The 14,342-nt window shown below is 40.7% G+C and overlaps 2 protein-coding genes across 2 annotated transcripts; both read right to left on the reverse strand.

Annotated features, from left to right (window-relative positions):
- Nucleotides 1–5,468: 5,468 nt before the first annotated feature.
- LOC113197158 (olfactory receptor 2A1/2A42-like) lies at nt 5,469–6,410 on the reverse strand. The gene has a single exon (XM_077796673.1). The coding sequence runs from the start codon at nt 6,408–6,410 to the stop codon at nt 5,469–5,471; it is 942 nt and encodes a 313-aa protein (XP_077652799.1).
- A 6,794-nt stretch (nt 6,411–13,204) lies between these two features.
- Nucleotides 13,205–14,137, reverse strand: Or2a7 (olfactory receptor family 2 subfamily A member 7). Its single transcript, XM_026409377.2, has one exon. The coding sequence runs from the start codon at nt 14,135–14,137 to the stop codon at nt 13,205–13,207; it is 933 nt and encodes a 310-aa protein (XP_026265162.2).
- Nucleotides 14,138–14,342: the final 205 nt, after the last annotated feature.

Raw genomic sequence — 14,342 nt, forward strand, 5'->3', positions numbered from 1 at the left:
GTTCCATGTCAAGTTGAGGTGGTCTCAGCTTCTGCAGATTGTCAGAAGGGAACATAAACATGGGGAAAACATAAACATAGAGGAAGGGAAAGCACTGGCTGGCAGAGAAAAGTCATGGCTCAGAGGAGACGGCTCAACAGTTCACATCACTGTCAGAAGATGGATCTGAGGACCCTGCCCTCCAGGAGCAAGCAGCAACTGAACCCTGCATGAACAAGGATTTTAGAGAACACATTTCTACATTATCAGCACCTCCAGAACACTGGATTTAAACACACGTATAAAAGTGAGAGATTGCATCAATTTGCAGTCCCACAACAATGTGTGAGTGCACTTTCCCCCTACCTCCTCACCAACATTTATTGTTGCCTCTATTCTCGATGACTGCCATTCTGACTGGAATGAGATGAAATCTTAGTGTAGTTTTGATTTGCATTTTTCTAATTGCTAGAGATGTTGAACGTTTTTTTTTTCATATATTTATTGATCAATTGTATTTCTTCTTCTGTGAGGTGTCTGTTCAGTTCCCTAGCCCATTTATTGATTGGGTTATTTGATTTTTGGTGTTAAGTTTTTTGATTTCTTTATATATCCTAGAGATCTATGCTTTATCTGAGGTGCATGCTGGTGGGACTGCAAATTGATGCAACCACTATGGAAAGCAGTATGCAGATTACTCAGAAAACTCAAAATGGAAACACCATTTGACCCAGCTATCACACTCCTCAGTTTGTACCCAAAGGACTTAAAATCAGCACACTGCAGTGACACATCCACATCAATGTTGATAGCTGTTCAATTCACAATAGCTAAACTATGGAACCAACCTAGATGTCCTTCAATAGATGACTGGATAAAGAAAATGTGTTATATATAGTCAATGGACTCAGCTTTAAAGAAGAATGAAATTATGGCATTTGTCAGTAAATGGGTGGAGTTGGAGAATATCATGCTAAGTGAAATAAGCTAATCCCCCCAAATCAAAGGCCAAATGTTTTCTCTAATATGTGGATGTTAATTCACAACAAGGGGAGGGGCACTAGGGAAGACTCCAGTTACCTTAGATTAGGTAGAGGAGAATGAAGGGAGAGGAGGGGATATGTGGATAGGAAGGGCAGTAGAATGAAACAGACATTATTACTTTATGTATATATGTGACTGCATGGGATCAATGTGATTCTACAACATGGACAATCAGAAAAATGAGAAATTATACTCCATCTGTGTATGATACATCAAAGTGCATAAATGCATTCTATTGCCATGTACAACTAATTAAAATAAATTTTAAAAATTTAAAAATGAGATACTAAAAATACTAAGTTCAACATTTAAGAATATCACACAAACCAAAACTTAAGAAAGTTCTTTAAAAACATAAATGTCAATAGTTATAACTCAATGTTGTCTGTATTTTGTTAATAGTAAGTTGAGAGAGTTTTTGACTTGACAGTTTTATTTTTAGTATTATTATTAATTTTGGGGGGTACCAGCAATTGAACCCAGAGACACTTGACCACTGAGCCATATCCTCAACCCTATTTTGTATTTTATTTAGAGACAGAGTCTCATTGAGTTGCTTAGTGCCTCACAGTTGCTGAGGTTGGCTTTGAGCTCCAAATCCTCCTGCCTCAGCCTCCTGAGCCACTGGGATTACAGGCGTGCACCACTGTGCCCAGCTAGCTTTTATTATTTGAAAAGAGTAAAAGTGACATAAAAATAAGGAAGAATTCAGCATGTAGGTGAAACACTCAGTATCAACTGAAATAAAAAAACATTTATAGTGTGCTAGTATTGAGTATTTAATATCGTTAGGTATGACTTTTATGATTAAAGTACATCTAGAATTTAACCATAGGATTGATTTAAGAGAACACAGATGAAACCGCACATGGAGTGGGTGGATGTCACCCCTGCTCAACGGGAATCATCCTCAGAGTTTTGTAAAAGCAGCTACTAACATCCAGAGAAACACTGAGGCTGAGGAGACTGTGTCTTCAGGACGGCCGGAGAGAGGTGCCAAGGGTGGAGAGCGATGGTGTAATGTTCTGATTTCCGTGTCCTGACTAGGTCCATGTCACCGGGAAGAAGTTGATTTAGGATCCACAGAACCAGGGAGTCAAAGAGGCGGCACCCAGAGCTTGAGTTTAGGTCCATTGGCTTCAGCAGCTACAGTCGCCTTCAGTCAGTGTCCTGCCTTGAAAGACCTGGGCTGCCCTTCCTGAGGGACGGCCTTCTCTGGATGTCACTCTACCAGGGGACTGCATCTTGCAGCCCTCTTACGCTTAGGTGGTGTCATATTTTACCAAAGGACTATGAGCAGAACAATGTGTGCAGCCCCTAGGCCTGCAGTGATGCGGTGGAAATCCTGAATCGTGGCTGGTCATTCAGGAGCACAGGTCAGCAGATGGGGCTTGTGGTTGCCATCTGAGTGTGTGTGTGTGTGTTTCTGGTCCAAGGCCTTAACTCATGAGATCGGACATGATCTCCCGGTAGATCATGTCAGAACTGAAGTAGTGAATTATGGGACACCTAGCTGGGACACTCATTGTTTGCCATGTGAGGAAAACCCCCACACATCGGGTGTCCCAAGTGAAGTGTTCCATGTGCATGAGCACGAAGAGTTCCCAACCACCTTTTTTTTTTCCTTTTTTCCAATTTCTGATGGAACCCAAACACCCTGGCTCTGAGCCAGCCCTCCAAGAACAAAACCTGACTGTGCCTCACAGTGCTTCTCTCCTCCTGGCCCCACAAGGTAATGAAAATTAAAACATAAACAGACAACAACCAAACAAAAACCAAAATAGCAACCCAGCCTGCACTGTCATCAACGTTCATCAAGAAGGCAAAGAAAAATGGAGCTTCCCTGTAGGCAGAAAAAGCATCAGAGCCTGAGGGTCCACATAGTCCTGTGAGACCACATGCAAATAATTTCCTTCATTTTTGACCCATCTTTTTTCCCCTAGGAAGATTTAACAATGCTGCCCTGTCATTGATGTTCAAAGTGTGGCCTGATGATCGACCCATCAGCAAGATATGTGAGATGATCCAAAATCTGAATTTCTGCCCATCCCATTCAGAGCCATGGATGCAGGACCTCTATCCCAGCACACTATGTGCCTACCGACATCTGAGAATAGCCCTGAAGATCCTCTGTTCTATAAGACAAGAAGGAATGCACATATTTTTAAAAAATATTAAGTAGTAAATACCTTCTGCTAATATCTTTGCAATTCCTGTGTTGTCACTGTGAAGGAGACATTATTATTAATATTCACCATAGAAGAAACTCACAAGGACTCATTCTGTCTAGAACTAAAAGCAACAAAGGAACAGTCGGAAGTCTAATGCCTGCCATGTTTAATAAGTTTGATGGATACCACCAACCTTTCAGGTGGCACTTATTTTGTAAATAAAGCTGAATTCCTTTGTCTTAGAAAGTAGCTATTTTTTTTTTTTTAGTTAAAATGCTATACAACATCCATTCTATTTCAGCTTGCTTGTTCAGGCAATGTGAACGGACTGTTAAACTTTTCTTCCATTGTCATTTCTCCATCCTGCACATCTCCAGGATTCTCCTGGCCATACGCCCCTGCTCTTTGGAGTCACAGTTCTTTTCTTGCTAACCCTTCCACTTTTTTCACATACTGGTTTATAGTCAAGCTGCTTCTTTTCACAAACATAGATCCTTTTGTATCTAGAGATCTAAAGATACTCCCCCTACACGCATAAACACACAGAGAAAGATAAAGACTTAGTAGGAGTAGTCTGGTGTCCCAGGTCTTAGCTGAACTAAATCTCCATGTTGAATGAGAACAACCCTTATTCTTGGCTTCTTCAAGCTCTGTGCTCCTCTAAAACCTAAAGCACCGTGTGACTCTGCACACAACAGTAATCACCCAGGACCGCCTCCTTTTCCTACAAGACTCCTGGTCCACCAGGCTTCCTGGAGCTAGATCAGCTCTAAAAAAAGTGCTCCTTCACTCAGCAATCCTATATTGGGATCCTTCGCTTTGTTCTTTATTCTATAACACTGTTATTGATAACTACCTTATGTCCTTGTATTGAAGTCCTGAAGGTTTGGGAGTCAGAATAGGTGAAAGTCCACACATGTTAATTTCTGCATTGCACTTATATAAAATAGAGTGAGAACAGGACTTTCTGCATGGATTTGTTAAAATAACTAAATGAAATTGTTCGTTGTAAAGAGATATCAATGTAGAGCACACACCACTTGATAAATGACGAATCACAATATTAGCTGTTATTATAAAAACCTATTTTGTTTTATATTCTGCAATCACCTGAGTATCTCCATCCACATGCAGTAAGTATAGTTGAGTCAAGTGCATGCTAACCCCCAACTAGCCCTGTATTTGCTCTCCTGGTGGAATTGAGAAGGACTCTGGGTGAAAGTGGCCCTCCTCATCTCGGGGCAGGCTGTTATACAGGAATGTTATAGGTAATACCCTAAGAAGCCACGTGATCAAGCAGCTTATATGAGCAAAATCAATCCACCCTTCAGCCGGCTGGCGAGGCACCCACACTTTGTGGTGGAATCTCCTCTTCCAGGGGTAGAAATTCAGAGGAGGAAAATGATCTACACCTGAACTAGCAAGATGGCAGTGCTGATGCAAAGACCCGGGAAGCCACACGTGGAGAAGGTGCACAGCAAAACCCACAGCCCCACCTCCATGTCCTCTGGTTAATCCTAAACAACACTGGCCATCTTCCTGGATACACATGTTCAGTCTACATAAGAGAGGAAGGCTCAGTGTTACCCTTTACTGCCTGTTACTGAACATGTTGGCCCCACGTTTGTGAATGATGCTCACTGCTCCTACGCTGTGTGGAGGCCTTTTTCTTTTCCTCTCCTGTCTCTCATCGTGTTTGGATGTCCTGTCTTCACTCGGCCAACAGGTTCACTCCCTAACTAGAGTCAGTGACTGTCATCTAGAGTTTCCTAATGGCATGCAGCATGAGCAGATAGACGGGCCTGAGCTGTCCTTGAAATGGCAGGCACAATCGCAGGAGAATGGATGTGTGTGCTGCTGGGTTTGGGGTCACCACAGTTGGCTACAGCTTTTTTGGTTTTCTCTTCTAAATATTAAGACATATGCACTTAGCACATATATACAGTTAGGTGAAGGAGGTCGATGGAATGTGCTCAATTTTGGAGACCCCGGCAATGAATAAATAGTTTTAAAATTCATTTGATACTCAATTCAATGAGAAATGTAAAAGCATATCTGATCCAACCTCAACTCATGGAAAACCAGTGATACGAGCACATCTAAAATGACATTGAGTGATATGAAAGCATCTAAGATTATTCCTCAAGAGGAAGAAGAAGGGCAGGCTCTGGTCCTGTTCAGATACAGATATGAAACTATTAGTAAAATTTCTTCTTGTAGACATTAATTATGCACCAAGATGCCAGAGGACTGTTGAGGCTGGTGATTCAAGTATCAGAGCAGCTGGGAATGACCTTCTTTGTACAGAGCCCTCCACAGGGCACTCTTGACCTCTGCGTTCCTCAGGCTGTAGATCAGGGGGTTCAGCATGGGGTTGAAAAAACTGTAAAATAGGAAAAGGATCTTCTGCTGCTCCTCAGGGTGGCGGGACTGGGGGGCCATGTACATGACGATGGCGCTGCCAAAGAAGAGCCCCACCACACAGAGGTGGGAGGAGCAGGTGGAGAAGGCCTTTCTGCGGCCCTCCCCTGACTGGATCCTCAGGATGGCCAGCAGGATGCGAGTGTAGGACACCAGCACCCAGCACAGGGGCCCCACCAGGACGAACACGCAGGCTGCAAAGATGACTACTTGGTTGAGCCTGGTGTCGGCACAGGCCAGCTTGAGGACAGACAGGATCTCACAGAAGAAGTGGTTGACCTCGTGAGGCCCACAGAAGGGCAGCCTCAGGATGAGGACCACGTGGACCAGGGCCAGGAGGGAGCCACATACCCAGGAAGTCACTACCAGAGTGATGCAGACTCTCCAGCCCATGATGGCAGAATACTGGAGGGGTTGGCAGATGGCCACATACCTATCATAGGACATCATCACCAGGAGGAGACATTCTGTGTGTGCGAAAGTCAAAAAGAGAAAGGTCTGGGTCATGCAGCCCCCAAAGGAGATGGGCAGGGCGGGGTCCAGGAGATTCAGCAGCATCCGGGGCACTGTGTTGCAGGCATAGGCGATGTCCACTATGGCCAGGTGGGAGAGGAAGAAGTACATGGGGGTGTGCAGTCTGGGGTCCAGGCAGATGAGAGCCAGGATGGCCCCATTCCCCAGCAGAGTGAAGGCGTAGAAGAGGGAGAAAATTCCAAAAAGAAGTACATGAATCCTTTGGCCAAGACAAAATCCCAGGAGGATGAACTCTGTGACCATTGTCTGATTTTCCTCCATTTCTCTATTAAAGAGAATGTCAGATAGCTATGTGACATGATCATTTTAAAACATTAAAATGTCTTAAACATTGAAACAAATTATTTATTATTTCATAGATTTTAGGTGTGTGAAATTTTATTAGTAAATGCTATTAAGAACCATTCAGTTATAAGCAAATACATAATTAAATGAAGTATTACCTGTTTAAAAAAATTGATTGTCTGTCTATAAGTTAATATTTTAATCTGATATACGAGGTTTGGAAGAAAAATATATAACTAAGGATTAATTACCTGGAGGCTTTGACATTGATGCAATTTAGAACCAGCAAACCCATACGAATAACATCACCCAGAAACAGATTGTCTAAGAGCTTCACATGTGCATATTTGTAGGAGAAATACTGTAAAGTAGAGACAGCTATGTAAGAACTTTTAAAATAAGGATAGTCCCAGAAAAGAAAATAATTATAACAAGATAGAAATCATGATTGAGTTTCTTTAAGTATTTAAATTATCACCAGATTCTAAAGATTGCATTATATGACATCACACAAAACAAATTATTTAAACAGTGGCTTTTTGTTATTAATTTTATTTTTGATTGACAAATCATGTTGTATGGATTTTCGGTGATGTTTTGATGCATGTGTACAATGTGGAATGCTTTGAGGTAGAGAGTAGAAAGAAGAAGAAAGCAATATGATACATGTATGCATGTATAGATAATTTATGTCCCATGATATATATTTATTTCTCCATAAACATATACACTAATATATAAGTGTTCCTATCTATAAAAGTGGATATAATTTTCTTGAAATATTGAAAGAAAGCAACATTTGGTAATTTGGCAACTGGTCAACTGGGTGATTCACAGAATTATTAATTCACCATAAGAAATTTTCTTTTGTAACTCATAGAGTTTGGGTCAAATTGCGTTTCATCAAGCAGTCTATAGCATAAGCCTGGCCTCAGTGTGCACTGGTGTAAATGTGTTTCCATAAGCTCTGAAAGATCTTAGGAGAGTGGCCTGGCAGGTTCCTAGGGCTGTCCTTGTGAAAACACTGAGGCACATTTCCCAGGAACTATTTGCACTTCCCTGTTAGATCCTCTCAGAGAAGACATAGGCTGGAATGAAAGTAAGGAGGAAATATGCCCACTTTGCTATTAATTCAACCTTTCATGTTTGTAAGCCACCCTATCCCTGAAATTTCAAATACAGTAATTTGCTGTTTAAACTGAAAAAAGTGGCTGACCTCAGCAACAAGAACTGTCACTTTATAATTAGGTGATAGCAAGAAATTATTAAATTGATAATTCAGTATATCTGATTCAATAAATTCTTGATAAGATACTCAATAGATGAAATAATTGGTGGTACAATAATGGATGAATTTGGCTTTTTGACCTTAGATTATGGATAAAATTTGCTTTAGTAAATCATGTTGAAATTTAACATGATTTCTACAGCAAATATTGGTCAAGGGTAAATAAGTTGATACTTAGCACTTTTCCATGATTAGCGTGAGGAATGACACTGGTTTTGGCTGGTCCCTGTTGTAACCATCATCAAACCAAGGGTGCTGTCATATGAAAGACAGGACTTGCATATGAAAGACAGAACTGTGTTCTGAGAAACAGACTTGTAAAACCCACCTATAACCGAGGAGATTGACCATCTACAGATGGGAGGCAAGACAGTATCAGGAAACATATGACTGGAGAGTTTGGGGGTCTGCAAAAGTCCACTCCAGCTGTCCTAGCCACCTGGTGGTTGAAAGTCCACATGGATGTTTGGGTGATCAGCAATCAATAGCTCTACTAACTAGGAATCTCTGAAAAGTTCTTCTTGCTCTGATTCATGCTCTCCAATCTGCCATTAGGCAATAATTCATTTTTCTAGTTATATTTTTCTACCAACAAGTAATGTGCTACTTGGAAAATTTCTTCTCTCCTTTTTCATTATTGATTTTAAATCAATGAAGCTTTAGATATTCTGCTTGAAGCATTGTCCCATCATACTTTTGAGGAGCATGACAGTTTCTGAATAGAGTTTCCAAAGCTGGATCTAAAAACTAGGAAGCAAATTCTGGGCAAAGTAACCTGTTTAAGCAAGACCTGGGGAAAGAAATAGGTCACTTCTTCTAGCAATAGATGACATGCTTTTTTCTTTCTCTTTTTTTCCCCTTATAAGCACCATTGATAAAAAAAAAAAACCTTGATACAAAATGAATAAAAATAATATATTTAAAAATCTCCACACATGACTGAAGTTGATTTGATGTAAGGTTAATATTAACAATTTCTGTGGCTGACAAATTGTCCACATTTATAAATACATGAAGCTTAGGAAAATATTTGGCTATGGAAGATACACTTCAATCCAGTTGATTATAAAGCAGTAATTTCCTTTCCCAGTTTTCCTTTATTTCTCTCAAAATTAAGTGACCTGGATGGTTCTTTTCTACAGTAGTAGACATGAGCGAAGCAGAATCCCTTAAATAGGCACCTATTGCTAATATATGGCTCAGTTGACCCCTGGGGCTGTTTACTTGTAAGTGACAAAGGAGAACTGAAAACCAAGCTCTAGCTTACATAGTGATAAGCTGAGACTTTGTTAAGTTTTCTTACAGGGTATGGGCTAGGATAAGGGATTTTTTTCTGAGGAAAGTACTATTGTGGACCAGGAAGAACTGAGGGTCCATTTAATGTAATTGTCAATCTATTAAAATGGACAATGATGGTCAGACCAAGTGCTTCCTGTATCATCAGCACTCAGGAGCACAAAGTGTAACAAATGGGTGCTTCTGTGCCTATGAAGACTGTATTGTGAAGATGTGCTTCAGGAGGAGAAGAGATTAACATAAAGGTAGGTAGTAAACATGAAAGTCCTCTAAAAAAGAAGAGTATTATTGCAGTCTTACTGACTGTCTCCAACTTCGCTCACTTTGCTTCATGGTCACCTGATAACCTCGTCCATTTTCTGTACTCTCTTCATTCCCAACACAAAGACTATCCTCCAGGCTACTGAAAATCTATCTTGTACACTGATTTCCTGAGCAAATTCAAAATATCTGATACTGTCCTTAATGCTGTGTAAGGTATGTACAAGATATAGGTATAGTGTCCAGTGGGCTTCATGTTCCATTGCAATAAGTGTTTTTTCCTAAATTTAGCATGCATTGTGTCTGTTTGACAAGAATTAAATGTATAATTTATAATGAACCCTACATAATAATTGTGCTGAAATTAAGCACTACTGTTTAGTATGCCTGACTATAATTTCCTTTGACTAAGAAAGTTATTGCATATCTTTCATCGAAATCCACAGCAGAAATTTGTACTTTTTAGTGTCATCATTCCCACATACTTCTCTATCTTGTAGATATTTCTCCACCAATGGAAAAAAAACTTGTAAATAAAAAATACCTTTACATACTTTATCCATGAAATGTGTACTTCTTAGTGCTATTAATATAGAAAGTGAATGATGAGCATCTCTAGTGTTAATTGAGATAATTTAGGTCTGTTGTGATACTTAAAGAATAATAGTAATAGAGTAAAAGAGTAATAGTGATAGTCAACCAAAGGGAGTGATAGTCAACCAAAGACTAGATGCTAAATCATGTCTAAGCAGAATTTAAGGTAAAACAAAATAAGGCAACTGGTTCACTCTCACATTTGGGCTCAAGGACCTCAGAAGGAGGAGCAGGTGGAGGTTGGAACAGGGTCCTGTTTCTCAGAGCTTCTGTGGTTGCTGCTGACCCCTCCCCTGTTCCTGATTGAAATGCAGCAGAATCCTCAGAAAAGGAGGTTTTTTTTCCTCTGATGGGCTCAGCCTAGTTAGCAGCTCTTGAGGACTCACTGGGGGGCCAGGTCATGAGACTTTGAGCATGCCTATGTCTGCTGGGAAGAAGAGACAAAGCAATTGTCTTTTTCTGTTTCTATTTTCATCCCCAGCAGGACACACAATTAGGAAGCAGAGAAAGGCACAGAGCACACCTCTGAGGCAACAGCTCTCATTACAGGCCCCAGAATACTTGACATGGTTTGAGTCACATGAATCCCAGTCTCCAGACTCCAAGGTGTAGAGATGCTGGGGAGAACAGGTTAGGGAGGCATGGAGACAGCCAGGAGTCCATGGAGGGGTAAGGAGTCCCAGTGGGATTCATTAGGGCCTGCCTGAAGGTAGAGTCTGCTAGGGCACAAACCACCAATACAGGTCATCCATGGGAAGTATGATCTAATCTCTGTTCTGAGTTGGGGAAGTTCTGAGTTCAGTGTCTCAGGGAAAGATAGGAGAGTATCCTCTCCTTGGTAGCTTCCATAGATGCTTTCTGCTTTTTTCTTGATTGAGAAGATTTCCTACTGGAGATGTCATATGCATTCATATTTCACATTTTTTATATTATTGGACATAAGATACAAGTATTATTTTCAAAGTCTGTACCAATCGTACCATTTAGAGAGTCATTAGTCTTTTATAGTTTGATCTCTGACTCACTGGTTGATGGGATGTACTATAGGAAAATCTATCCTGGTTATTGAATTTTTGAGAACATGCCAGCCTGTGTTCCAACACGACACATTCACTGTGAGAAAACTTTTAAGGACAATGAAATATGGCTCCTGATCATATGAAAGTCTTAGGGAATGGTAGACCATTTGTAAGTATTGGAATATTTCAATATCTCTTCATGCTCCAGGGGACCTACTGAAAAAGTAGAAGTCAGGACACTAAAATAAAAGAAAAAATTGTAGTAGAAAACTAAAAATAACTTACGAAAATAGTCATTTTAGGGCATAGTTTTAAAGTTAATATCATATGGCCATCAGTTATTAAAAGTTATTTTAGGGTATAAAAGTAAAAATATTGAAGATGACAAAAAATTAAATGTTAATGTTTATAATGCTAAATTTAAGCCTAGGGAAATGCCTCATTTTAAAATTGCGTGTTTTCTATCTGTGTTTCTGAAAGCACATCATTCTGATATAGCCTATAACTGTGTAAGTAGTGGGTTTTGAAATATTTCCAAGTTTTTATGAGAAAATTAGTTTGATTTTAAACTCTGACATACCCAAATTGTACTGATTTTATGCAGTGAACACACACACAGAAAAATGCATACAGAATCATCAGGGCATACTGATTCGTGATGAAGGGGATGGTTGAAGTCATTATCTCCAAAAAATCTGTCATTGAAAAGTACCCATAGTGACCTGCCATGACCTGCACGGCTAACTCAGAATCCTGCAAGGGGCAGTGGGGGATTGGAAAGACAAACAGAGAAAGCTGAGACCAGGTGGGACATAACATCTGGATGGCAATGCAATGACCCAGAGCTAGCTCAGCACTTTATTATATAGGTTTTATCAATAAAAGATTATTTGTGGGAAAGTTTCTGCAAAGCAGGCAGACTTGAAGTTCACAGTGCTGATGAGATATTATAGTTATCTCGCTATGCTCAGAATCCTCTATCTCTGGGAGCCAGTATCTGAATTTCAAAGGGAAAACTGATATCTCAGAGCTTTTGCACAGAGTGACCACAGGCCAGCATCGCCATAGCAACCGGGCAATATTAACCCATACTCTTGTACAGGGAGATCCCAGCGCAAGCGCACCACAATCATGAAGCATTCAGATATCTTGGTCCACATCACTGCTCCCTACGGTAACCTTCACTTTCTCTAACCAAACAGAGCACAGATTCTCACAGGCTGATCAAGGATACTGTGCTCAGACTTTCGTCCTCTGTAGAGATTCATCTTGCAGAGGGAAAAAAAGAGAAACATTTGCCTTAGAGGGCATTTTCAAGAGGTATTCACAATGAGTCAGTCAAATCTCTTGTTCCAGAAAACTGTTAACAAACACATGAAGAAAATTTCATGTGATCAGATAAGTTTGGAAAGCAGTGGTTGAAAGCTGGAACAGGATTCTACTTGACGAAATGAAGTTTTAGTCTTCACTATACTAATTCAGATTGAGGCCTAAAGGGAGGCATCCGATATGCAGTCTTTCTTTATTAAAAATTTATTTATTTGTTTATGTATTGTTTTTAGATATCCATGATGGTATGGTGTATTTTGACATATAATAATTACATGGGGGTAAAACCCATTACAATTTGATCTTATTCTTGTGGTTGAACATGATGTGGAGTTACACTGGCCACATATTCATATAGGAGTATAGGAAAGTTATGTTCAATTCGTTCTACTGTCTTTCCTGTTCCCATCCCCTCTCCCTGCCCTTCATTCCTCTTTGACTAATCCAATGAACTTCTATACTTCCCCTCCCAATTCTCCCTTGTTATGTGTTAGCATCCACATATCAGAAAGAACTTTTGACCTTTGGTTTTTGGGACTGGTTTATTTCACTTAGCATGTTATTCCCCACTTCTATTTACTGGCAAATACCACAATTTCATTCTTCATAAACTCATTTGACCACAGAAGAGTTGAATGTCCTCTGGAGGAGACAGTGTTTTGAGGAAAACACTTTGGGAGACAGGGAGTTGGACTATAGTTTGATGAGGATATGGTAATGGGCATTGTTCTGGAACCATGGTTTCCAAATCCTGGCCCTGGTAGAGACTAGTTGCGGCGGCATGATTTTCTATTGATAATATCTGAAGACATGGATTTCTAGAATTCATTCCACATCAGTTGATTTGAATCAGTCAACCAATGTAAGACAGAGGACAGCCTGGTTTTCGTTTAGTTCTAAGGTAATTTTCATGCTCTGAATGCTTAGGAGCCTCTCGGAATGATAAGTTCCTCAGTCACATCAACCATGAAGCTGTAATCCTTTCACAGAGTTCTCCCTATTCCCAGCACTCTCTTCAAAGAATTCTTCACTTCTGAGTTTCTGAGACTGTAAATCAGGGGGTTGAGCATGGGATTGAAAAAGCTGTGAAACAGCAGGAGATATTTCTTCTGCTCCTTGGGGTTCTCATAACTGGGTCCAACATACGTGATAATGGCTGTACCATAAAAGAGTCCCACCACACAGAGGTGAGAGGAGCAGGTGGAGAAGGCTTTTCTTTGACCCTCCCCTGACTGGATTCTTAGGATGGCACAGAGTATGCACACGTATGATACTACAATTGAGGAGAAGGGCCCCACCAGCACAGATACTGCCCCAGCCAAGACCATGTTCTCATTGATATGGGTATCTGCACAGGCAAGTTTGAGAACAGCCATGATTTCACAGAAAAAGTGATTGATTTTTTGGGACGTACAGAAGGGCAATGGTAGGAGTAACACTAGATGAATCAGGGACAGGAGAACTCCAATGGTCCAGGAAGTGACAGCCAGGGTGATGCAGACTCTCCAGCTCATGATGGCAGAATATCGAAGGGGTTGGCAGATGGCCACGTACCTATCATAGGACATCATCACCAGGAGGAGACATTCTGTAATAGCAAAAGTCAAAAAGAGAAAGGTCTGGGTCATGCAGCCCCCAAAGGAAATGGGCAGGGCGGGGTCCAGGAGGTTCAGCAGCATCCGGGGCACTGTGTTGCAGGCATAGGCGATGTCCACTAGGGCCAGGTGGGAGAGGAAGAAGTACATGGGGGTGTGCAGTCTGGGGTCCAGGCAGATGAGAGCCAGGATGGCCCCATTCCCCAGCAGGGTAAAGGCGTAGAAGAGGGAGAAGAGCCCGAAGAGGAGCACCTGCATCTTTGGGCCAAGTGGAAATCCCAGGAGGAGGAACTCTGTGACAGATGTCATATTGTTTCTCATATCCCTATGGTGGATGAAACTGAATTAAAGTCATCTTTTAAGAGAAGAAATTAAATACAGATACACTTTTGTGGAGTAGCAAAATATCCAGAGGCAGCTTCAGTGCATTTTTATGTTTTTAAGTAAATGCTTAAAGACTTTATTTGGTAACCCTAAAGAAAAATTTAAAAGTAAATAACGCACACATATACACATGTTTTTATAT

Source organism: Urocitellus parryii, chromosome 3, assembly GCF_045843805.1.
Source record: "Urocitellus parryii isolate mUroPar1 chromosome 3, mUroPar1.hap1, whole genome shotgun sequence".
NCBI classification, from domain to species: Eukaryota; Metazoa; Chordata; class Mammalia; order Rodentia; family Sciuridae; genus Urocitellus; species Urocitellus parryii.

What these genes read in the sequence shown, in the direction of transcription:
- LOC113197158 (XM_077796673.1), bottom strand. Translation starts at nt 6,410, where the DNA reads ATGGAGGAAAATCAGACAATGGTCACAGAGTTCATCCTCCTGGGATTT.
- Or2a7 (XM_026409377.2), bottom strand. Translation starts at nt 14,137, where the DNA reads ATGAGAAACAATATGACATCTGTCACAGAGTTCCTCCTCCTGGGATTT.